General features: G+C 46.4%; 1 protein-coding gene across 1 annotated transcript in view; it reads right to left on the bottom strand.

The window, feature by feature from the left end:
* The window catches only part of SUSD3 (sushi domain containing 3), a 46,570-nt gene extending 21,074 nt beyond the window's left edge, over positions 1 to 25,496 (bottom strand). Inside the window, exon 1 of the mRNA XM_042782560.1 lies at positions 25,409 to 25,496. Within this exon, the coding sequence (XP_042638494.1) occupies positions 25,409 to 25,496 (88 nt within the window). The remainder of the gene's footprint in view (positions 1 to 25,408) is intronic.
* Between the last annotated feature and the right edge of the window lie 1,199 nt (positions 25,497 to 26,695).

The following is a 26,695-nucleotide window of genomic DNA, read 5'->3' as shown; positions in this document are numbered from 1 at the left end:
CATAGTATTCCATTGTGTGTATGTACCATAGTTTGGTTATCCATTCTTCAGTTGATGGACACCTAGGTTGTTTCCATCTTTTGGCTATTGTAAATAGTGCTGTGATGAACATGGGTATGCATGTGTGTCTGTTCTTGTCATGGCTCTCAGTTCTTTAGGATATATACCTAATAATGGAATGGCTGGTTCAAATGGTATTTCTATTTCCAACAAGGCTTCTTCTTATATACAGGAAGCAGACCACCTCCCTAGGGCAGTCACTCAGCTGCTCACAGTAGATTCTACCATGGAGCTGATTACCAGTCTCATCATGGGGAATACTATATCCAGCTGCCCAGCCACTCAACCAGGCCCAGACAAGTTGACACACAAACTTAACTACCACAATTCTACCCCTTGTCAAGTTGGCACCTGTACAGATCTTCAATGGGTGGCATCTGTACAGATCTTCTTCCCTGGGTGGCTCTAATCCCCTAGTTCCTGAGTGGTGACCTCATGCCCTTGGCCTGGTGGACCCTGTTCCTCTACCTCTTGGGCATGGTGCACTTCTCTCTTGGCCAGTGGTTATGGCTCCATCCCATTGGCCCACATGAATGAGCAGCCCCACACTCCAGAAGTTGGCGAAGGTCTAACTCTTTGAAACCTAGGGGGCTATAGTGGTTCCATGGTCCTACCCCTTGAGGCTGAGGCAGCTCTGCTTCCCGTTTTCTTAGTCTCTCCACTTCTGCCAATTAATGCCAAAGGCAACCCACTCTGCAAGAAATCTTCGGGCCCAAAAAGCACTCAGCTTTCTTGCTCCCTGGGCCGGCCAACATGCTACTCCATTTCATGCCGGTCTTTTCTACCAATTAACGCCTGAAGGCAACCCACTCCATCAGGAAGCTGCCTACCCAATGGCACCCAGCTTTCTCCTCCGTGGGCTGGTAAGGTTGTTGATGTCACATGTCGGTCTCTGGGCCCTGTTCCTGCCGTCTCTCATGTTGGTCTCTTGGCTCTGCTCCTACCACCTCTCATGCCATATGCTGGGGTCTGTCTGCCAGGGTCTTGGGTCCAGGGTGCACTCCACTCCTGTTTCCACATTTTAGGTAACTCTCAGAGCAGCACCCCACTCTCTCAGTACCATATTGTCTTTTGGTTACCTAGTGCTGCTCTAACAGAAATAACACAAGTGGGATGGCTTGAACAAACAGGAGTTTATTCTTTTATTGTTTGGAGGCTTTAAGTCCAAATTCAAAGTGCCAGGCTCTAGGGGCTGGGTGAAAGCCCCTCAACCTTGGGCTTCGGCTCTGCCTCCTGCTTCCAATCCACTGGAGGTAGAGGCTTTTCTTTACTCAGACAGCTGCTGGCTCCTGAGGCTGACAAGCCCAAGGCTGACAGGTAAAAAGGCACAGTCCTGATGTTACCAAACTACACGGCAGGCAATTAATTTAAGTCCATTGAAAGTCCCAAGGTCGGCAGAGCATGGCAGGCTGCTGAACAACAACACGGCTACATGCAGGGTTCAAGCATGCCATAAACTAGAGACCATTGCCCAATGCTTCTCCTTATATACAGGAAGCAGAACACATCCCTAAGGCTGCTCACAGTAGATTCCACCATGGAGTTGATTACCAGTCTCATCATGGGGAATACTACATTCAGCTGCCAAGCCACTCAACCAGGCCCAGTCAAGTTGACACACAAACTTAACTACCACAAGTGGGAAGAGAGTTGTTACATTATAGGAATTACAGTCAGTGTCATGAAACAAAATGTGTATGAATTACTGTATGGAAAATGAATTTTCTCTGTAAACTTTCACCCAAATCACAATTAAAATAATAACATAAAAAGATGAAAATTACTGGTTAGATAGAGGTTGTTGAACACCTGAGACTATGGCCCCAGATTATCCTTTGGGGCTGGAAAGACCTACAAGCAGAACACCTACCCCCACGAGATGTATCCACCTACTTCACGGAGAGGCACCCCTTAGATCAAACAACTGTAAGAGATCAGAAGGGCAGCATTTGCATAAGGGGAAAGCTGGACAGACAGGAATGAATAGATAAGAAGGAACAGGGAAGGGGTAGTCACAGGGAGGAGAAAGGAAGAGAGCTGTTTATTATTGGGAATGGAGCTTTGGTGGCTTAGTACCTAAGGAATTTGACTGGTAACTAGAAGGCTGGCAGTTCAAACCCACCAGCCACTCCTTGGAAGGAAGGTTGGAAAATCTACTTCCATAGTGATACCACCTCAGAAACCCAAGGAGGAGGGGTCGCTATGAGTTGGATCCAACTTGACGGCAGTGAGTTTGGTTTTGGTTTTGGAATCAGTGCTGTGAAACAAAATCTGTATGAACTGTTAAGAATAAAACATATCTGCTCTGTAAATTTCCACCCAAATCACAGTAAAGAAAAAAATTTTTTTTAAAAAGTGAGATATCTACTACTTATTTTCCCCTTTGATTATACACATACACACCCAGAATTCAATCCTCTCTATTACTGTGGTGTCAGCCTCCACACCTCAAACCATGGCAGTTACCCCCTTCTTTCTCCCAGCTTCCATCCTCACACTCACAGTCTATGTTTCAAATGGAAGTCAGAGGGTCCCCTTAAAATGCACATAAGGCAGGGAGTCATTTTCTCTTTTTTATCAGAATGGTCTGCCTGTAAGCATATAGAATAATTGCTCAGAATAAGCCTTATGTTTCAACTTAAAAAACCCACAAAGTCTGTTCCACTCTTCTGCAGCTGCCCTCTTGTCACTTCCAAAGTCTTTCCTTCAGTCCCCTGCTCTCAGCACCATGCCCTACTTCTTAGCCCCAGAACTCCCCTCCCGACCCACAGGCCCCCAAGGCCATTGCTCTGCCTGGGAAGTTCTCATCGACATTCTCATCTCACCACCAGATTCCCTCCCACACCTACCACTCACTGACTTTTCAGTCTCTGTCCTCTGTTTAATGTGGTCACCCTGAGGAATTTAGCTTGCTGAGGTAAGGCCCCTGGCCCTTGCTAACTCCTGAGCCTGACCCAGGCAGGTACCTCAACATTTGTTGACTAAATGGATGAGTGAAAAAGCAATGGCTGGAGGAAGAGGGAGAGTAGAGGAGTAAAGAACCACAAAGATGAGTTAAACTCAGTCGCTTCCCTGTAGACACAGGGATGGACAAACAGGAACACAGAGATGTGCTTGGTTGTCCTTGGCTGAGCCCAAAAACCCAAAATCAAACCCACTGCCATCAAGTCAATTCCCACTCATCGTGAGCAACTGGTGGTTCAAACCACTGCCTTTTGATTAGCAGCTGAATGCTTTAACCACTATGCCACTATGCTCCTTAGCCAAGTGTTGTTGTTGTTGTTGTTATGTGCTGTTGAGTCGGCCCCGACTCATAGCGACCCCTCCTTGGGTTTCCGAGGCAGTATCACTACGGAAGTAGGATTGCCCAACCTTCCTTCTGAGTAGCATCCCTCAATTCCCCAGCAGTGCCCAGTAGCCTTATCTCCTTGTCCCTACCCCATCCTCCTACTAAGAACCTAAGGCACCTTAATATGCTGAGATGCCTAGGTGGCATTCAGAATACTCACCGGCAAAGGTCAGGCACAGGCCAGGGGAGGTTTCTGGTGTTTGCACTGGGAGAAGAAGGTGGGGCAGGGTGTCCAGGAATTCAGCACAGACAACTGCTAGTATAACCCTAGGAAGAAGGTGTTTTCACCTTCATTTCACAGGCAGAACAAGGCTAAATGTCACAGCAAAGGTCTAATGTGGGAAGATGGCAGAGATGGAGACAAGGGTCTATCCAATACCAGGTCTCTACCCACAAGAGAACACAGTGTTAGGAATCCAACCCCAAAACCAATCCAGGGAGACCTGGCTCCACAGCTTCTCCTGGTAAACTGCAAACCCAATTTCCATCCTTAGGCATAACTGCTCACTAATATGTCTTCTCCCAATCCCAACGCTGCAGCTGGAGACATGACCACCATCTGAAAACTGTATCAGTCTCCCTTGAAGATGGGTACAGCCACACGACTAAATTCTGGTCACAGGGGTGTGAGTACCAGTGCTGTGCAGCACTTCAGTGTTGTGCCTTTCAGAAGAAAGAGAATGTATAGGCTGTCTGAGAGGCAAGCACAGGAGGAAGCATGAATTCTCATATGAGAAAGAAATAAATGCTGTCTTATTTTAAGCCACTGTTTGGAATAAAGTGGACTGAGCCAAACCTAATACAAAGCTTCATTCACAATTTTAGCCCAATGTTCTACTTAGGTTTTTAGGACTTTCTGTGTTGGTCCACCCCAGGCTCTGAGACTATAATAATAATAAAAATAATGAAAATAATGATGATGGACTCTGACTTCACTTTGTGCCAGATCCTGTGCAGAGTACTTTATATGGCCCTGAAGCAGAACAGTAGGAGCTCTGGTGATGCAGTGGTTAAGGCATTTGGCTGCTAACCAAAAGATTAGTGGTTTGAACCCAACAAGTGCTCCACAAGAGAAATATAAGGCAATCTGCTTCCATAAAGATTTATAGCTTTGGAAATACTATGGGGCAGTTCTAATCTGTCCTATAGGGCTGCTAAGAGTCAGAATTGACTCAATGGCAGTGAGTTCAGTTTGGTTTTGGCAGCAGAACAGTGCAGTAGATAGGCCCTGGAACTAGCTGCATGAGTTCCAGAAATTCTACTCCTAGGCATATATATTCAAGACAACTGAAAATATGTGCTCATACAAAAATTTATACAGGAACGCTCTAGCAGCATTATTGATAACAGCCAAAATTGGAAACAACCCAAATATCCCTCAATGGATGAACAGATAAATTGTGGTATATGCATACAAATGGAATATTATTTAGCTACAAGAAGGAATGAAATACTGGTACATGTTATAATGTAGGTGAACTTTGAAACATTATGCTAAGTGAAAGAAGTCAGTCAAAAAGGACATATATTGCGTGATTCTATTTATATGATAGATCTAGAATAGGCAAATCTATAGAGAAAAGGAAAGTAATGGGTGGTTGTCAGGGGCTGGGAGTAGGGGGGATCTGAGAAGTTTATTTTGGGGGAAATAAAAATGTTTCAAAATTCACTGTGATTATTGCACAACCTTGTACATATGCTCAAAGTCATTGAATGTATACTCTAAATGGGTGGATTGTAAGGCATGTAATTATATTTCAATAAAGCTGTTTAAAAAAATCAGGAGGAGAACAAAGTCAGGAGGATGCATACTTCTCTATTTTAAAATGTACTACAAATGTACAGTATACAGCCTGATACTGGTGTATGAAGAGACACAGAGACCAATGGAATAGAATTGAGACTCCAGAAATAAGCCTATATATCTATGACCAATAGTGTTTTGGTCTGGGTGAAAGTTCATTCATTGGGGAAAAAATAAGTTGTTCAATAAATGATGTGGAAACAACTAGATGTCCACATGCAAAAGAATGAAGTTGGATCTCTACCTCATACCATATATAAAAATTAATTCAAAATGGATCAATGATCTAATGTAAGACCGAAAACTATAAAACTCTTAGAAGAAAACATAGTAGTTTTCACTGAAGCATAAGCTTCAGTGCCTTGTTTTTGGCAATGGATTCTTAGCCATGACACCAAAGGTACAAGCAACAAAAGAGAAGATAGATAAATTGGACATTATCAAAATAAAAAACATTTGTGCATCAAGGGACATTATCAAGAAAATGAAAAGACAATCTACAGAATGGGAGAAATTATTTGAAAACCACATATCAGATAATGGGTTAATATCCAGACAAACAATGTAAATAGACATTTCTCCCAAGAAGATACGCAAATGGACAAGCACATGAAAAGATGCTCAACATCATTAGTCATATGGGAGATGAAAATCAAAACCATAAAGAGATAGCATTTCATACTCACTAGCGTGCCTATTTTCAGAAAAATAGAAAATAACAAGCATTGGCAAGAATGTAAAGAAATTGGATGCATTCTTGCTGGGAATGTAAAATGGTGTAGCGCTTGTGAAAAATACTTTGGGAGCGCCTCAAAAAGTTAAGCATGGAATTATCATATGACCCACAATTCCACTTCTAGGATTATCCCCAAGAAGACTTAAGCATAGAGCCTCAAACAGACATTTATATATCAATGCTCATTGCAACATTATTCACTATAGCCCAAAGGTGGAAACAACCCAAGTGTCTATCAACAGATGAATGGATAAATACAATATTGTATATCCATATAATGAAATATTATTCAGCCATAAAGAGAAATGAAGTATTGATACATACTACAACATGGATGAACTTTGAAAACATTATGCTAAGTGAAATATCAGACACAAATAACAAATATTATATGATCTCATTTATATGAAATATCTAGAATAGGCAAATCCATAGAGACCAAAGTAGATTAGTGGTTACCAATGGCTGAGGGGCGAAGGGAATGGGAAGTTAAAAAATACATATATAAAACAGAAGGAAATATTTATCAATCAAAGAAGTACAAATTTAAAACCTAAGATACTGGTTTCTGTCTCTTAGCTTGGTCAAAATGAAAAACACCTAGTTTGGGAGCTCTGGTGGTGTAGTGCCTAAGGCATTTGACTGCTAACCAGAAGGCTGGCAGTTCAAACCCACCAGCCACTCCTCAGAAGGAAGACTAGGCAGTCTACTTCCGTAGAGATACTGCCTCAGAAACCCAAGGAGAGGTCACTATAGTTAGAACCAACTTGACGGCAGTGAGTTTGGTTTTGAGTTTGAGTCTGACTGAAAGGACTGAAACTTCTAGGGGTGTGTGATAGTTGGAGATGTGTGTCAACTTGGCTGGACCACAATTCTGTGTGGTTTAAGCAGTTGTGATGTGGTCATTCCCATGATAGGATCAGATGTATATGTTTTGAGCAGCCAATCCATTGAAAGGGAATTTCCCTAAGGGTGTGACCTGCTTCCAATATATTTATGGAAATCCTGGGAAAAGAGACATTCTTCTGTGGATTTGGATTCTGCCTATAACTGCCTGTGAGTGAACAATCCACCATTCATCCTGGAGATCTTGGATTCATCATTTGTTGGAGTCAACAGCCTGCCAACCTTGAGCTCGTCAGTGCTTCACTGCGTCAGTCGGGAAAAGCCTCCAGCTTGACATTTGATCCAAGAACTTGGGACTTGCCAGCTTCTATAAGTGTGTGAGCCATTTTCCTAAAATAAATTTCTCTTTCTATCTATATATAAACTTTACTGGTTTTGGTTCTCTAGAGAACCCAGTCTAACACATTTGGTACTGAGAATGGTTCTAGAGAGACAATATCATAAGGATGGACTTCCTAAATTGGTTCTCCAATTTGATTAATCATAAAGACACTAGTGACCCTTCCTCTTTTAGTAAAGAGGACCCTGCTAATCCATGGCATGAGGTGGCAACATTAATATGCAAAATAGCACCAGCAATAGACCAAGTACTTGTGAGAAGTGAGGCTCTGAGTGATTGTATATTTGATACTTTTCTGCAATTTTGTCAGCATGAAGAGTATAAGAAAGCTGGTTGGTTGGTCCTACTCACACTAGATAAAGTGGTGAAAGAGCCAGATGAGCTCAGGGCTGCTGAGTCATGGCTTCTTGTTGTGTGTTGTTATGTGCCACTGAGTCGGGCCAACACATAGCAACCCCTCCTTGGGTTTCTGAGGCAGTATCACTACGGAAGTAGATTGCCCCATCTTCTTTCCAAGAACTGGCTGGTGGATTTGAACCGCCAGCCTTCTGGTTAGTAGTCAAGTGCCTTAGGTACTATGCTATCAGAGCTCCTGAGTCATGAGTCACGATTTAAGCACTGCATGAAAGACCTCAATGTTTCCAGTTATGCTCTGAAAGAAAGCCTTATTTCTTCTAGTAACAGAACTGATATTGCTGAAAACCAAACCCAGAGTCTTATTGTAAAGATGGCTGAATTACAATGCCAATTAAATTAAATTACCAACCCAGAATGGTGTCTGAAGTTAAAGTGAGGGCATTGATTGGGAAAAAATGGGATCCTGAAACCTGGTATGGGGACATATGGGAAGATAGTCAGAAAGATCATGATATGGAGCCTGTAAATTCTGTTGAATCCCTCCCATCTGAAGGGACTACTGTCAAACCATTATCCCCTCCACCTCAGTTTGATAGGATTAACCCAACTGTTTCTGCTGGGTCATTGCCTTAGGCAGAGGCCATGGAAGACATTGCTGAATGTTCTCAGGGACTGTCCCAACCACCCATTGTTGCTGCTAGACCTATAACTAAAGTTAAGTCCAAGCGAGCCCCAAAAGGTGAAATACAAAGTGTGACTGAGGAGGTGGTACACTACACCCTAAAAGACCTACTTGATTTTGCTAACATGTACAGACAGAAACCTGGAGAATATGTATGAGAATGACTACTGAGGGTGTGGGATAATGGTGCAAGGAATGTAACATTGGATCAGTATGGGCTTATTAATTTAGGCCCACAAAATACAGATTCTTTATTCAATGTTTCGGCTCAAGAGGTTAGGAAAGGATCTAATGGTTTATTTGGTTGGCTTACTGAAGCATGGATTATGCGGTAGCCTACCTTAAGTCAAGTAGAAATACCAGACCTGCCTTGGTATAATGTAGAAGAAGGTATCTAGAGCCTTAGGGAAATTGGCCTGTTAGAATGCATTTATCAGATAAGACCCTGTGGTAGTTTAGTTTGTGTGTCACTTGGCTGGGCCTAGTTGAGTGGCTGGGCAGCTGGATGTAGAATTCCCCGTGATGAGACTGGTAATCAACTCCATGGTGGAATTTACTGTGAGCAGCTCAGTAGCTGCCTTAGGGAATGTGGTCTGCTTCCTGTATTTAAGCAGAAGCCTTGGGAAATGGTCTCGAGCCTACAGCACACTTGGACCCTACATGTAGCTGTATCATTGTTCAGCAGCCTGCCATGCTCTGCTGACCTTGGGACTTACAATGGACTTGAATTAATGGCCTGCCGTGTGGTTTGGTAACATTAGGATTGTGCCATCTATTTGTCAACCTTGGGCTTGTTAGCCTCAGCAGCCAGCAGCTGTCTGAGTGAAGAAACACCTCTAGCTTCAGTGGGCCGGGAGCTGGAGGGAGAGCTGAAGCCCAAGGCTGAGGGCCTTTCACCCAGCACCTAGAGCCTGGCACTTTGAACTTGGACTTAAAGCCTCCAAACTGTAAGAGAATAAACTCCTGTTGTTCAAGCCATCCCATTTGTGGCATTTTCTTGTCAGAGCAGCACTAGGTAACTAGAACAGACCCCTAGAGCCAGAAATGGAGAATCCAGAAGACACGCCTTTCACCAGTATGGTGAGGAATAAATTTGTGAAGGGTCCAGCATCCTTGAAGACTGCTGTGATTGCTATTTTATACGAACCATATTTGACAGTGGGAACTGCCCTAAATGAACTAAGACACTTAACTATGATGGGGCTGATTGGACCCTGTGGTAGTAGGGGCCAAGTGGCAGCAGTTAATCCACAAAGGCAAGCTGGGCGTGGTTACCATAATGGACAGCAGAGTCAGAACAGTAATCAGAATACTCTGACTCATGTGGAATTATGGCATTGGCTACTTGCTCATGGTGTTCCCAGTAGTGAACTACATGGCCAGTCTACTAAATATTTACTTGATCTGTATGGACAGAAGAATTCTAGGTCACATGAACAGCAGCCTAGATTGAATTGCCAGAATAGAGAGTCACAGTCTCTCAATCAATTCCCAGGATTGAGTCAGTTTACAGACAGACCCACAACCCCTTGAATGAAGGGGAGGCCAGGTCCCTCTGAGGAAGGACCCCACTACATTGCCAAAAATCTATAATGTCAATCTTTCTTCCAGCCTTCCCCAAAGGGATCTGAGGCCTTTTATGAGAGTGACTGTTCACTGGGGAAAAGGAAATAATCAGACTTTTCAGTGATTGCTGGACACTGGCTTTGAACTGACACTAATTCCAGAAATCCCAAAGTGTCATTGTGGCCCACCAGTCAGAGTGGGGGCATATGGAGGTCAAGTTATTGATGGAGTCTTAGCTAAGGTGTGTCTCAATGGGACCAGTGGGTCCAGTGGGTCCATCCTTTAGTGATTTCCCCAGTTCCAGAATGCATAATTGGAATAGATACACTGAGCAATTGGCAGAATTCCCACATTGGATCCCTGACATGTGGAGTAAGGGCTGTTATGGTAAGAAAAGCCACGTGGAAGCTATTAGAACTGCCTCTACTTACAAAAATAGTAAACCAAAAGCAATACTGCATCCCTGGAGGGGTGGCAGAGATTACTGCCACCATCAAGGACCTGAAGGATGCAGGGGTGGTGATTCTTACCACATGCCAATTTAATTCACCTATTTGGTCTGTGCAAAAAGCAGATGGATCTTGGAGAATGACAGTAGATTATCATAAACTTAATCAGGTGGTGACAGCAATTGTAGCTGCTGTTCCTGATTTGGTTTCACTGTCTGAACAAATTAGTATATCTCCTGGTACTTGGTATGCAGCTATTGATCTGGCCAATGCCTTTTTCTCAATACCAATTTCAAAGGACCATCAGAAGCAGTTTGCCTTCAGCTGACAAGGCCAACAGTATACTTCCACAGTGCTTCCCCAAGGGTATATCAACTCCCCAGCACTATGTCATAATTTAGTCCGTAGGGATCTTGATCATCTTTCCCTTCCACAAGACATCACACTGGTCCATTATATTGATGACATTATGCTGATTGGACCTAGTAAGGAAGAAGTATCAATGACTCTAGACTTATTGGTGAGACAATATGCATGCTAGAGGTTGGGAAATTAACCAAACAAAAATTCAGGCACCTTCCACCTCAGTGAAATTTCTAGGGGTCCGATGGTGTGGGGCATGTTGAGATTTTCCTATTAAAATGAAGGATAAGTTATTGTATCTGGCTTCCCCCACAACTGAAAATGAGGCACAATGTCTGGTGGGCCTCTTTAAATTTTGGAGGCAACATATCCCTCATTTGGGTGTGTTGCTGCAGCCTATTTATCAAGTGACTTGGAAAGCTGCTAGTTTTGAGTGGGTCCCAGAACAACGGCCCTGCAACAGGTTCAGGCTGCCGTGCAGGCTGCTCTGCCACTTGGGCCATATGATCCGGCTGATCCAATGGTGCTTGAAGTGTCTGTAGTAGATAGAGATGCTGTTTGGAGTCTTTGGCAGGTCCCTATTGGTGAATCGCAATGCAGACCCTTGGGATTTTGGAGCAAAGCCCTGCCATCCTCTGCAGATAACTACTCTCCTTTTGAGAAACAGCTTTTGGCTTGTTACTGGGCTTTAGTAGAGACTGAATGCCTAACCATGGGCCACCAAGTCACCATGAGGCTTGAGCTTCCCATCATGAACTGGGTGTTGTCTGACCCACAGAGTCATAAAGTTGGATGTGCACAGCAGCACTCCATCATTAAATGGAAGTGGTATATCAGAGATAGGGCTCCAGAAGGACCTGAAGGCACAAATAAGTTGCATGAGGAAGTGGCCCAAATGCCTATGGTTTCTACTCCAGTTACCTTGCCTTCCCTCTCCCAGTCTGCACTTGTGGCCTCATGGGGAGTTCCTCATGATCAGTTGACTGAGGAAGAGAAAACTCATGCCTGGTTTATAGATGGTTCTGCATGATATGCAGGCACCACTCGAAAGTGGACAGCAGTGGCACTGCAGCCCCTTTCTGGGAGTTCCTTGAAGGACAGTTGTGAAGGGAAATCTTCCCAATGGGCAGAACTTCAAGCCATGCATATGGCTGTTGACTTTGCATGGAATAAGAAATGGCCAGATGCGCAATTATATACGGATTCATGGGCTGTGGCTAATGGCTTGGCTGGGACTTGGAAGGAGCATGATTGGAAAATTGGTGATAAGGATGTATGGGGAAGAGTTATGTGGATAGATGTCCCTGAATGAGCCAAAGGAGTAAAGATATTTGTGTCTCATGTGAATGCCCACCAAAAGGTGACCTCAGCAGAGGAGGACTTTAACAATCAGGTGGATAGGATGACACATTCAGTGGAAATCAGCCATCATTTTCCCCCAGCTACTCCTGTCATTGTTCAATGCGGTCATGAACAAAGTGGCCATGGTGGCAGGGATGGAGATTATGCATGGGCTTAGAAGCATGGACTCCCACTTACCAAGGCTGATTTGGCTACTGCCACTGCTGAATGCCCAATCTGCCAGCAGCAGACACCAACACTGAGTCCGCGATATAGAACCATTCCTCAGGGTGATCAGCCAGCAACATGGTGGCAGGTTGATTACATTGGACCACTTCCATCATGGAAAGGACAGTGTTTTGTTCCTACTGGAATAGATACTTATTCTGGATATGGATTTGCCTTCCCTGCATACAGTGCTTCTGCCAAAACTACTATCCGTGGACTTACAGAATGCGTTATCCACCGTCATGGCATCCCGCACAGCATTGCTTCAGATCAAGGGACTCACTTCACAGCAAATGAAGTGCGGCAACGGGCCTATGCTCATGGAATCCACTGGTCTTACCATGTTCACCATTATCCCAAAGCAGCTGGCTTGATAGAATGATGGAATGGCCTCCTGAAAACACAATTATGGTGCCAGCAAGGTGGCAATACCTTGAAGGGTTGGGCAATGTTCTCCAGGAGGTTGTATATGCTCTAAACCAGCATCCAATATATGGTTCTGTTTCTCCGATAGCCAGGACTCACAGGTCCAGGAACCAAGGTGTGGAAACAGGGGTGGTACCACTCACTATTACCCCTAGTGACTCACTCAAAAAATTTTTGCTTCCTGTCCCTGCTACCCTATGCTCTGCAGGTCTGGAGATCTTAGTCCCAAAGGGAGGAACACTCTCACCTGGAGACACAATACTGATTCCATTGAACTGGAAATTAAGAATGCCACCTGGCCATTTTGGCTTCCTCATGCCTCTGGATCAACAGACAAAGAAGGGCATTACTGTACTGTCTGGTGTAATAGATCCTGATTACCAAGGAGAATTGGATTGACATTACATAATGGAGGTAAAGAAGAATATGTCTGGAATACAGGAGATTCTTTAGGACGTCTCAGTACTACCATGCCCTGTGATTAAAGTCAATGGAAAATTACAGCAACCCAATTCTGATAAGACTACTAATGGCCCAGACCTTTCAGGAATGAAGGTTTGGGTCATCCCACCAGTCAAAGAACCACGACTAACTCAGGGCTTGCTGAGGGCAGGGGAAATACAGAATGGGTGGTGAAAGAAGGTAGTTCTGAATATTAACTATGACCATATGACCAGTTGTAGAAATGAGGACTGTGATTGTTATATCTCTTCACTGTATATGTGCATCAAATATTTTTGTTTCCTTCTGTTACGAACTATGAAATGTAAATAAGGTTAATGAGTTTCGGTTGTATGTGTGTTAGTGTATCATGTTAGGCACAAATATGACTTTATAATTGTTCTTATTTAGAGATTATATATGGTTAAGAAGATGTGTACAACTGCCAAGTTGACAAGGGGTGGACTGTGATAGTTGGAGCTGTGTGTCAACTTGGCTGGAGCACAATTCTGTGTGCTTTAAGCAGTTGTGATGTGGGTATTCCCATGATGGCATCAGATGTATATGTTTTGAGCAGCCAATTCATTGAAAGGGAGTTTCCCTAGGGGTGTGGTTTGCTTCCAATATATTTATGGACATCCTGGGAAAAGAGACATTCTTCAGCGGATCAGGATTCTGCCGACAACTGTCCATGAGCGAACAATCCACCATTCACCTGGAGATCTTGGATTCGTCATTCGCTGGAGTCTACAGCCAGTATACTGCCTGCCAACCTTGACCTCGTCAGCCCCTTTCACTGAGTGAGTCGGGAAAAGCCTCCCACTTGACATTTGATCCAAGAACTTGGGATTTGCCAGCTTGTGTAAGTGTGTGAGCCATTTTCCTAAGATAAATTTCATTTTCTCTCTATATATAAGCTTTACTGGCTTTGTTTCTTTAGAGAACCCAGTCTAACACAGGGTGCTAGGGAAGGAAGGAGGAAAGGAAAATCTAGAAGAGTCTGAGATGCCATCTAGTCCTGGTGCAGGGAAGAGGGCAGGTGTGCAGGGCACTGGGAAGAGCTGGTAGCCCCAGGAAGGCCAAGCAAGGAGTGGCTTCCCCCAGGCAGAGCCCCATAGGTGTAAGGACAAGAGTGGTGAGGCTGATAACATTCTGAGCACCCAGTATGTCCCAAGCACTGCTGTAAACCTGAGACCTGAATTATTTCATGTCATCCTATGCTTATCCTCACTCGTTTCAGCTCACTTTGTCAGAAGGCAGCCAGGATCCAAACCCAAGGGCTCTGACTCCAGAATCTGAGCTCTAATTAACTACTATATTCTATAGGCACCAGATAGGTGTGAATGAAGTCCTCAGAGAGGAAAGTCTCTTTCCTTTCTCAGGATCCTTGGTTCTGGGTATCTGCTACCCTTGCAGCCAGTAAGTGGATGTAGGAGTATAGTACCACGGCGGGCTCAGCCAGGAAGCCACAGTCATGAGGCTTTGTCCCCAGGGCCGCCAGTAGCTAACATTTTTCCCTGTCCTCAATTTAGGCATCTCCATTTCTGTGGCCTGGAGCTGTGTAAAATCTTATAAGAACACTTTTGGTGGATTCACAACTCCTAGGGGTACAAGTGAAGCTCAGAGACATTAGTTGCCCAGAATCTCCCAGCCAGACCACAGTGGGTGGTCCCCAAGTTGGAACCAGGAACTTTGTGGGAAGAGACAAGAAAGCTGATTTTAAGATCAATATAAAAATTGTTTTTATATGCACTGCTGTACAGGAATAGAACAAGCTGCCTGTTGAAGAGGGAGGGAACATCCCATCTCTGGGGGCATACAACCAAGGGCTGGTTGGCTGATTGGCTACTGAGGACAAAATCTGCACTGAGGCCCCAGTCACATTGGAATTCCTATGACCCACACACTCCCATCCATTCCTATTGCCCAGTTTATGGCAGACATCACTAATGGATCCCAGCCCTGCTGCCTAAGTAAAAAAACAAAACAAACAAACAAACAAACAAAAACCCCAAAGTCACTGCTGTCAAGTCAATTCAACTTATAACGACCCCTCCTTGGGTTTCCGAGGCAGTATCTCTATAGGGGTAGAGTCCAAGGAGTGGCTGGTGGGTTTGAACCACCAGCCTTCTGGTACCATCAAATGCCTTAGGCACTACCCCACCAGAATTGCCTAAGTAGGGAATGGCAAATCTGTAACCAACACACTCTACCTATTACTATTGCTCAGTCTATGGCAAACATCATTAATCAATCCCAGCACTACTGCCCACTGAAGAGAGAGAGACCTATTCAGGCCTCCTCATTCTCCACCTGCACCTGAGCCAGCCTCCACCTCATCCTCCCTGCTGCCAGTCTCACTCCTCCAACCTACCTCTACATTTCTCAAATGTCCTGGCTACAGCACCCCATGAACTCTAAAGGGTCTGTCATGTTCTACTTGCCCCGTCATGCTCAGGCCATCATGGGCAGTTTGCTGCGTACATAGGCTGCCCTTCACCTCCAGATTTTGTATGTACTGTTCCACCTGCATCTACCTGGATAGCTCTTCCTCACCTAAAGGACTCAGGTGCTGCCTCCTCTTAGAAGGCAGTCCTGATCTGCCAATTTCTTTTACCTCTGCGTCCCCTGGTGCTGCTCAGCCCTGGCACAGAAGTCATAGGGCCTGGATGGAGTCACATTCTGTTTCTTCTTGCCTGAGGCTGCTCTATACAGGATTGCACTCTCCCCAAGAGAAGTGTAGAGGTAATCTCTAGCTTTAGGCCACTCCCTCAGGCTCCCTTTCCATCCTTTCAGGCTGGCCCTCAGCCACCCAGGGTCCACAATCTATCAGCAGAGACTCTTTCCTGGCCTACTAGATGCAAACAGCTCCCTCCTGCCTCTTGCATCACTGTGGCAGGGGCATCTACAATCAATTACCCATACCCGTCTTTCCCTCCTCAGGGTGGGAAGACACTTGCCTAGGCCCTTAGCCATAGGCTAACACTGACAGGCAGGCTTGCCTGTAGCCAGGTATAGGTACTGAGTTTTGGCTGTGCTTCCTAGGAAAGGGCAGATTCTCCTTCCCCTCCTCTGTCCTCGATAGTGGTAGTATATCTTCAACTTTGCAAACAGGTGCCAAGTAACACAGAAGGCATGTGGGCTTCTGCATCACAAAAGCAAAACCATCATACCAGACTGGATAGCACATGAGAGAACTGAATGCTTCCCTCATCTTAAATCATCATCCTTTGGCTCTCTCTGGTGTAGCAGCTAAAACTTCGTTACAGTTCCAGCTGCCTTCTCCCTTGGCCAGCCCCAGCCTCAGCCTTTTGCAGCCTTACCTCCTCACTGTGTGGTGCATGGGCTGCCTCCTCCATCCAGATGCCTTCTGTCCTCACCACTGCAGGGCACAAGCATCTCCAGTGTCCACTCACTGCAGCCCTCAGTGTGACCCAGCCCAGCTGGCCACATCCTCCTTGCAGCCCACCTGATGGCCATGACACCCCCTCCTCCCCATTCCGCTTTCCTCAGATTTTGGGCTGCCGGTTCTCTGTCACTTTTGCTAGTTCCTGTTCCTTTTCCTGATCTTTATACCTTGGCAACTCCAAGGTTCCATTTGTGTCCCTTCTCACCCTGGAGATCTTGTCCAGTCCTGTATCTCAGAGCTTTGAAGAGCCAGTTGTAGACACCCATTGCACTCACAGGTGTCTCACAGATGTCTTAAAGGGAACCTTGACATTCTCCCCAGAGGGTTTCTTTCTGTACAAGAAGCACAACACTCCCACTCAGAGATGGGCTCCTCCTCATTGCTCAGCCCACCCCCAACTGACAAAAGTCCGAGAAGTCCATTTCCCAAAGTACTCATGGACCCCCACGTGCTTCCTCTCCACTACTCCTACTGCCTGACCCTACCTCTGCCCTGACTTTAGATTTCAAGCCCCTACACCTCTCAACCATGACAGTTACCTCCCACTGAAGCTCCTGAAGCCCCCAAGATCTTTGAGAACTGTTCTGGTTACCTAGTGCCACTCTGACAGGAATATACCACAAATGGGATGGCTTGAACAAATAGCAGTTTATTCTCTTACAGTTTGGAGGCTAGAAATCCGAGTTCAAAGTGCCAGGTTCTAGGGGCTGTGTGAAAGCCCCTCGACCTTGGGCTTCAGCTCTGCCTTTTGCTCCTGGCCCACTGAAGCTAGAGGCTTTTCTTCACTCCAGCAGCTGTTGGCTGCTGAGGCTGACAAGCCCAAGGTTGACAAATAAAATGGTACAGTCCTGGTGTTATCAAACCACATGGCAGGCCATTGATTCAAGTCCATTTTAAGTCCCAAGGTCGGCAGAGCATGGCAGGCTGCTGAACAATGACACAGCTACATGAAGGGTTCAAGGTGCCATAAGCTAGAGACCATTCCCAAGGCTTCTGCTTATATACAGGAAGCAGATCACATTCCCTAAGGCAGCTACTCAGCTGCTCACAGTAGATTCCACTATGGAATTGATTACCAGTCTCATCATGGGGAATACTACATCCAGCTGCCCAGCCACTCAACCAGGCCTAGCCAAGTTGACACAAAAAGATAACCACCACAAGAACCTCCTTTCAGACCACAACTCCCTGTAGTTATGGGCTCACTACTATGAGAAGACTCAAATCCTAAACTTGGCCTTTAGGCCCTGCTCTCTCTGTTTCACCATCCAAGGGTGTTCCTTGCTCTCAGGCCCTGTCACACTCACTTCATCCCACCTCCCCACACCTGTTCCTTCTGCCTTACTGCAGAGTACCCTTCCCCAGACATTCTCCATGAAGTCTCTCAATGTCATGCCCCTATGGCCCATTGACTGGTAAGTCTCTCCCATGGTCCAGAAGTTCCTAGCAGAGTAGATGCATCAGTTATTTAGTGCTCAACATGAGGCCAGGCTTAGAGTCAGGACACGTGGAATAGTACCACTGTAGGGGCCTCACTGTGGAGGAGGTGGAGGGGCAATGAACAGTAGCGATAAAGAACACCTGGAAGGAATGTGGGTGAAGCTGTGCAGACCAGAGGGCAAAGGAGTCTTAGAAGAGTGCTGGCCAAAACAGGCAGGCCCTGATCAGCCCCAGGGAGACTGTCAGGGATGGTCATGCATGCTTCCCTCATCGGCATGTCCAACATTGGCCCTGTCACCTGGCACACAAGGACTTACAAGATGGAAGAATGAATGGACCAAGCCAAATTCACCCTTGAAAAGTAAAATGAGAACTTCATCCAAAAAACAAGATTTACTAGTGGAGGGGAGTGTTGTAAAGCAGTTAAAGGTATAACTTAGTAGATGGCAGTGTGGGTATAAAAGTCTTTCAACTTTGCTATATGTTTGGCGATATGATAATAAAATGTTGGGAGCAAATTCTCGTGCATTATCCCTGATGTGCAACTGACCATCAGGGTGTACCTCCTATTACCACCTGCCGGGGCCCCTCCTGCCCAAGCTTAATATAGAGACACTGCTGATTGTATTGCATTCATGTGCTTGGCGTCACCTATAATGTCATCCTTTTATCTGGGCCTGGTCAGGTCCTCCTACTCCCTTGAGGCTGCAAAGCTCAGCTTCTAGAGCCCAATGATCTGAATTCTAGCCCCAGCCCTCACCAGCTGTATGACCTAGGCATGTAGCTTGACTTGTATGGGCCTCTGTTCTCTCACCTGTAACACAGAGACAATAATATGCTTCACCACACAGAGCTGGGGCACAATAACACAAAGCTCCTACTAAGACACCCCCATCAAGGAAACCATGACTTCTCTTGGTTGTCTTAACTATCACCCACTTGTGTGGTTGATGAGGTAGGGAGCTGTATCACCACATCCCCCAAAAAACAAAGTCACCATTCATGTCATCTGAGTTCACAAAGGTCATATCTTGTGTTCTCTGCTAGCAAACATCCCATCACAGGCTTTGAGGATTCCACTGTTGGAGGGCATCTGTCTTTGAAATAGTACCATAGGGTGGTCCTACTGAACAGGGAGTACCTCCAACAGGGTTCCCTGCCTGCCTGGGATGGTGGGTCCCCAACAACCCTGGAAGAAGTCAATCCAAGACCTCCAAGCCTACTAGGCCCACAAGGGCCTCATAAAAATGGTGGTAGAGTGGGGGGTGCCAGGCAGAAAATAACAACCAAGGCAAAAAAGCATGAAGTCCCCAACTGCAACTACAGAGAATGAGGAGCACTCTCATACAGACTAATAAGGATTTATAGGATGTAATGTCAAATTACACACACAATTTGGAGTGCAAGTCCAATAAGTACAACCCCACATAGCCCTGCACAAGCATAGAGTACAGAGTACACAGAGGGCAGGGCTGTAAGGACAACACTCCAAACTGGGGTGGGGGGTGCTGCAGGAAGGAGGGAGGTTTCCAAGAGCAGCTCTCAAAGTAGAGAACTGGGGCTTTAAAAAATAGCTTCACACCTTTCTCTGACCTGGGACATCAGATATTGCATCCTACCCCACTGACCTGGGGTTCTCATGCACAGTAGATGCTGAGAATCAGTGCTTTCAACATAGTGTGCTATTTGAATTGTTCTTTGTTTTATTTTGATATTTTATAATTTGTATTTTTGTTGTTGTTGCTGAATATTAGACAGGAGAACATACACCAATTGAACAGTTTCTACGTGTATAATTCAGTTACATTCGTTACATTCTTCATGTTGTGCAATCATTCTCACTCTCCTTTCTTGAACTGTTCCTCCCACATCAACATTAACTCACTGCCCGTAACTCTCTTATCTAATCTTTCTAGTTACTGTTGTGAATTTGATCCCATATAAATAGTTCTTAAAAGGGCATTATGCTCAAAGTAGACAGTCTTTACTAGTTAAACTAAACTATTTGGTTTTAAGAAGACAGGAGATATTTTTGGTTTAAGGTTTAAAGATTATCTCAGGTCAATAGTTTTCGGTGTTCATTTAGTCTCCATGGCTCCAAAAGTCTGGATTCCAGAGAATTTGCAATTATTTTTTTGGCATTTTACTCCTTTTGATCAGGATTCTCCTACAGAATATTTGATCAAAATATTCAGTAATGGTAGCCTGGCACTATTCAGTACTTCTTATCTCATGGCAAAGGAGGCAATTGTTCATGCACGTAATTAGTCATACATCCCATTTCTTCCTCCTATTCCTGACTCCCATTCTTTCTCTTTTACTCTAGGCAAATAAAGACCATTTGTTGAACCCTGAATGGCCACATAAGACCGCAGGCACTATCCAACAAATGAGGAGGTAGAATGGAAGCACTAAAAACAATATTAGGCCAATTATCTGCGATGTCCTATGAAACCCTGCTCTAAGCCTCTAAACCAAAGCACCAAAGTCCATGAGGTATTTGGTTGTACATAAGCAGCCTCAGCAGGTACCTCTTTTTTTTTTTTGGAGGGGGAGGCGGGCAGGGAGTTGCTGTTGTTTACTTCCATAGGATACTGCCTCGGAAACCCAAGGATGGGTCGTTATGAGTCAGGACCGACTCGATGGCATTGAGTTTTTTGCCAATTCAACTTTTCACAGGTGTACAAATTATGGACTGCAATTATATTAATCAGTTGTGCAAACCTAACCTTAATTGATTAAATTTTCATCAACATAAACCAGCTATCAGTACTCCAGAAGCAATAACCACACTTGAATTGTTCTTTGTTTTAAAGACAAAAAAAAAAAAAAAAAAGCCCTGGAGAAAAATCATAGTAGTTAAGAAAGGGTAGAGAAGAGACTAATATTTATGAAGTCCCTACTGTGTCAATGAGTCCCTGGGTGGTACAGTTAATGTGTTCAGCTGCTAACCTAAAGGGTGGGGGTTCAAGTCTACTCAGAGGCATCTCAGAAGAAAGGCCTGGTGATCAACTGAAAAATCTGCCATTGAAAACCCTATGAGCACAGTTTTCACTCTGACTCATGTGGTCACCATGAGTCAGAGTGTACTCCATGGTGACTGGTCTTTAGTTGCTGTTCAAGTTAACATCAAGCTTTCAACTGCGTTATCTCACGCTGGGTGGACAGGGATGTTAAACCTCCTTTACCCATGAACCAATGCAGAGGTCACAGATTGGAGATCCTATCCAGCCTGGGGGTGGGGGTAGAAGGGGAACTGGTCTGACTTCCTGAGAAAAGGAGTTAACCTCATAGACTCACCATAGCAGGTCAAGGGCATTTGGTACAGGTATCCTTTACTATCTCCCTCTCTGTACTAAACTGTAAAATCAAACCCATTGTCACTGAGTCAATTCTGTTTACAGCAACCCTATAGGATAAAATAAAACTGCCCCATAGGGTTTCCAAGGAGCTCTGGTGGTATAGTGGATAAGGAATTTGGCTGCTAACCAGAAGGTCAGTGGTTCAAACCCACCAGCCAGCCACTCCATGGAAGGAAGGTGGGGTGATCTACTTCTGTAGAGATTTACAACCTCAGAAACCCAATGGGGGTCACGACGAGTTAGAGTTGACTTGATGGCAGCTACTAGTTGGTTTCATAGGTTTCCAAGGCCTCACAGCTTATGGGATAGTGAGGAGGGCCACCCCACCACCCAAGGATAACTTTCAAGGTCCCTCAGACCCTCGGGGCTCAGGAGCGACTGGTTAAGCCTACTTGCTCAGGTATGACCCATGTCCCTGGCCACCTGCCACCACATTGCACATTGGGTAGCTCAGCCCTCCACTGCCAGGGCCAGGTTGGGCACAAGGTGCAGAACAGACTAGGACTGCACAGCCTACTGTGTGGGCCCCATCCTCCTGGACCATTCTAGCTAGCTAGTGTTCAACAATTATCTACATATGTTAATATTTTATTTGGAATCTTGGACTACAACTATTCCCTACATCTTCCTTCCTGGCACTCACACAGCCTCTGTACCTAACCTCACCTGCTGCAGGACCAGGCAATCAATAATGTCCCACCTGCCAATGACTCCCTACATGACCTGAAAAGTCACTTCTAATCCAAATATAAAAAGGGAACCCTGATGAAGGATTTCTTGGAGAATTCAAAGGGATGACACAAGCACACAGAAGACACTGTACAACTGAAGAGCACAGTCCCACATTTGAACTGTGCCTCCACAGCAAGGCTCAGGCCCCCTGGACCACCCATGAGGGCATGCTCATGGACTTCAAACTAGCCTAAATAAATCCAGGCTGGGTAGTCTCCAGGCCTCCCCTAAGGGTAGGGCAGCCTCAATCCCTGGAATATGCATTCTCCTTCAGATTAGAACAGGCTAATCCAACCTAGGAGAAGTACAACCCCCAGATCTCTGGGGGTGGGGAGGTAGGGAGAAGTGGGGCTCCGAGAACCCATACCTCTTTTATCCAGCAGCTCTGCCAACAACCAGTGGGAGACCACAACTAGCCCTCAAGGGCAGTGTGTCATTTTATTCATCAACCTTGGGTGTGTCAGCCTCAGCAGCCAACAGCTGCCTAAGAGAAGCCTCCAGCTTCAGTGGGCTGGGAGCCAGAGGCAGAGCTGAAGCCCAAGGTCAAGGGGCTTTCCCATAGCCCCTAGAGCTAGCACTTTGAACTCAGACTTCTAGCCTCCTAAACTGTAAGAGAATAAATCACTGTTTGTTAAAGCCACACATTTGTGGTGTGTCTGTTAGAGTGGCACTAGAGAACCAAAACACCCACCTCCCCGGCTAACCCACCCACCCTTCTTTCTGCCTCCCTCTTTCTGAGACCCAGTCCTCCAAGGCCCCTTCCAAGAGTACCAAGATGGCCACTTCCAGCCACTGGAAGCCTGTGTTCCTCCTCCCGCCACATCATGTTCCTGGACAATCTCCTTGATAAAGAAGCAGCCCTGGGAACCAGGCCAGGGTCCAGCTAGGAAAAGGAGTGGACCATGCCACCTCCTCACCAGGGCCCTCCAAGCTACAGGCAGATGGCCTTGAATCCAGGGCAGGAATTAGACCCCGTGGCATGGTGGCTGACTAAGTACCCAGATGTCCCAATACACAGTTATAAACTCCTACTCTAAGGAGCCTCCTCTATAGAGCCACACCCCCAGACTGAGCACTGAAGGTGTGAGAAAAGCAGGACCCCCAAGATGCAGAGGATATCTGGCCAGAATTTCACATATACTAGGAAGAACAGAGTAATAAGCCTGTTTTACAGATTGGGAGAAAAACATACATCCCGACTGTTGTAGACAGTGTCAAACTGTCTCCAAATTGACCAACCACCCATTCCTCACAGGAATGATGGCCACACTCATTTTCACAGCTGGAAACCACAAAGCAGAGGAGAAATGGAGTCCTGAGCACTAGTATTATCCTGTAGCAGAACGTGACTGCACAAATGGGCATACCAAGCCCTCCCTGGGCTCTGCCTGGCCTGTTCGTAGCCTGGCTCAGGTATATAGCACTTACCACTTTACACATGGAAAAAACTGACATGGGGTGACTTACCCAAGGTCAGAGGTAGAATTCCAACTCCGAACCCCAACGATGGACCTAGTGGCACGTGGCTCACAGGGTAGGAGGGCAGAACAAGTTGGCTGGCACAGGGAACTGAATGACCTGACAGCCAGGCCCTGAGGTCTTTGAGACCCTCTATTCTCACTACTAGGAGCCCTGGTAGTACAGCGGTTAAGCACTTTGCTGCTAGCTGAAAGCTTGGTGATATGAACCCACTAGCCATTTTGCAAGAGAAAGATGTGGCAGTCTGCCCCATGCAGCAGTTTTATCTCGACGGCACATAACAACAACAACAACATAGGGTCACTGAGTTAAAATCAACTCATAGCAATGTTTGTTTTTTATTTTAGGTCCTCTCCACTGTAATTTTGATACAAGTGGCCTTTTGGGTGGAAATACACCTTTGTTCTCCTACATCCACTCAGTGCAATTCCCTTCCAGCAGGATTTGAAGGCCTTGGGCACTTCCCTGGCCTTTAGTTGACCTTGGGCATTACTACCACCTCCCACTCACCTCCCAAGATCAAGTGGGCAGTGTCAGCACTCAGTGAGCCCTCCTCCAACACTACTGGGAAGGGAAGGAGCTAAGTGTTCCTCCACAAACAGGACCCTGAGTTGTAGACAAAATAACACCAAATCCAGTAGGGCCTCTGGGCCTCAGTTTTCCTATCTATGAGAGGGAATTGTGGCCACCCCCCACCCCACCCCAACACACATACACACACACCCAGGGTGCACAGTAGATACCAAAGGGCAGCTGTCATTTCATTAAATGATTACTGTTGCTGTGAGGCCAGGATGAATCCCATACATTTCTACAAAGAGAAAGCTCTACCTTGCTCCCTATCCAGTTCAAAGCATTCCTGAGCACCTGCTCCTCTGTGCTGGGCTCAAACTCTGAAGTAGTGTGACCCTGGGCAGCCCATCCCTCCAGTCCTCAGCTTCCTCCTTTGCAGAGTGTAACACGAAAATGCCTAAACCCAAAGCCTGGCCCCAGAGACCACCCAGAGGGACCTGTGTTCAGGACTCTCAGGCTAACCCTGGTGGGCAGTGGGAGGAGGTGAACTTTGGAGTATTTGAGATCAGAGTCCTGATTTGGTTTCTTCTGTTTCTAAAAGGGTTATATTTTGAAATTATTTTTGGAGCAAATTATTTTTGGAGCAAACTTCCAGATGCTTTTCTTACAGAAGAAATGGGCATGAAAGATGAAACTTCTTTAAAACATTCTTGAAGTTAAACACTTAAAATCCAGCTCTTTCCTACCTCCTAAACTTGGGAACAGAGCCAGCAACCTTTCAACTTCAGTCAATCATTCCCATGTTACCAGCTTAGTGTCCCCATGTGGGGTCTAGGCTTAATGTCCCTTCTCACAGCTGCCAAAGAACCAAGAAGATGACAAATCCTTACGGGTTTGAGGCGGTCGTGGCACAAAGCAGGCAACAGAGCATTGCCCAGGGCTCGCTCCCCTCGCACAGCCCCGCAAGGTGAGGCCCTATTCCGATTTCGCCACCGTGGGTGGCACTTCCCCTAGCAGAGCGGAGGAAGGACGCATCTCAGAACTCGCGGCGGGGTGAGGGGCCATAGCTAGCTCTGGACCTCGCGCTCGGGACCGCCTACTTCACTCTGAGGGAGGGGTGTGGCTGCTCTCCCGACCGCAGAGGGGTGCGGGGGCCAGAGCTCAGGGCCGTCTCAAGGCGCTCACCCGGGCAATGGGCGCGCGAACCTCTGAGCTGGAGGCTGATTTCGGGCAGCTAGCCTCCGGCCTGTGGCCGCTGCTGAGGCGCCAGGAGTTCACGGGGCCAGTGGAGAAGGTCATAGGAGATTCGTCCTCGGCTTGGCCCCTTCCTGGCCCAGCTCCCTCGCCATGCCCTGTCGCCCCTCAGTCGGCAGGTAAAATAGGCGCAGAGAATGAATGTGGGCTCATCAGGCCCCCGGCGCTCACCTCTGTGTTTCCCCGGGTCAGGCGTGGTGTCCCCACCTCTCCCCACAGGCTTCGGACGCCTGGGGAGGGTCGCAGCTACTCGGGGCATAGCTCCTCAAGCTGCAGCGATCCGGCCTGACTGCAAGGGCGGCAGGGGCCGGACCGCGACAGGCCCCTTCCGGACACGCCTCCAGGGCGCCTGGGGGCGGGCAGCTCCTTGAGAGGGGCTGACTTCTGGGGAGACCCAGTCCCCAAGGAGCAGCATGGCAGCATCTGGAAGTCTGCTCGGTCTTTGCCCAGCCAGTTCCGTCTGCTCACCACACCTCCCCTCTTTTTACCCTCATTCCCACCTCCACCTCCCTGCACCTGGCCCCCTGCATCCCTGTTATTCTCACCTTAAATGGTGGCTCCTCTAGTAAAAGGCTTTACTCTCTGGTTTGGTTGTCCAGATTGTTTCATGCATTTATTCTTTGAATTGAGTTTGCATGCACTTCCAAGGCCCCCATTTACCACCAGCCTAGACACCCCGTAGAGAAAGTGGGGTTGCGGGTGAACAGCAGCACATGGGCATGTCCTATCTGACTTGTCACCCTTGCTCTAGGTGCTTCACGTAAATAAATTCATTTGATTTTCACATGAACTCTGAAATGAGTCCTGTTTTTGTACCCATTTTGCAGGTGGGGAAACTGAGGCTTAGGGTCCTCTGTGGTGGAAGCAATGTTCAAACCCACTTCCCCAGTCCCACACACTTGGGGGGTTGTCCCCTGTGTCTTCTGGGTTGGCATAGCTAGGCTTAGAAGTGTGGCCCAGCCTCTTCCTCTCTCTTTAACCCCACCCAATCCAGCTGCAGGTTCTGCCTATGCACCTGCCAAGAGGAGTCCACAGAATCCCCAGAGGGTTGATACTGCTAGGGGAAGGCCTCCTATCAGTGGCATTTTAGCTATGACTTGCTCATGCAGAGCTGGAGAAGCACTTCTGGTAGAGGGAAGAGGGATGCAAACGTCCTGGGGTAAGAATACGTTTGGCACTTGAAGAACAGTGTGGCTGGGGTTAAGGTGCGTCTGGGGAAACATGGGAAGAATGAGGTCACAGAGGTGGCCAGTGCTGGCTCATGGAGGCCTGATGGATGTTAGGGTTTCCAGCAAGAGGGACCCTCTTCCAGCCTGCGCTTTCTGACTTCTGGAGAGGCCCCACCCCCACCCCCGGCCATGCTCCATGTTGCCTTCATCTCATAATATCTTGTTTCTACTCCAGACTGCAGCCTGGACACTACTATTTTCTTCAATTGTCTTCATGTAAAATCAAACA

Source organism: Orycteropus afer, unplaced genomic scaffold (assembly GCF_000298275.1).
Source record: "Orycteropus afer afer isolate SDZICR_OR568_19922 unplaced genomic scaffold, OryAfe1.0 scaffold00368, whole genome shotgun sequence".
NCBI classification, from domain to species: domain Eukaryota; kingdom Metazoa; phylum Chordata; class Mammalia; order Tubulidentata; family Orycteropodidae; genus Orycteropus; species Orycteropus afer.
The sequence above is the reverse complement of the archived record's forward strand: the minus strand, read 5'-3'. Positions and strand labels throughout refer to the sequence as shown.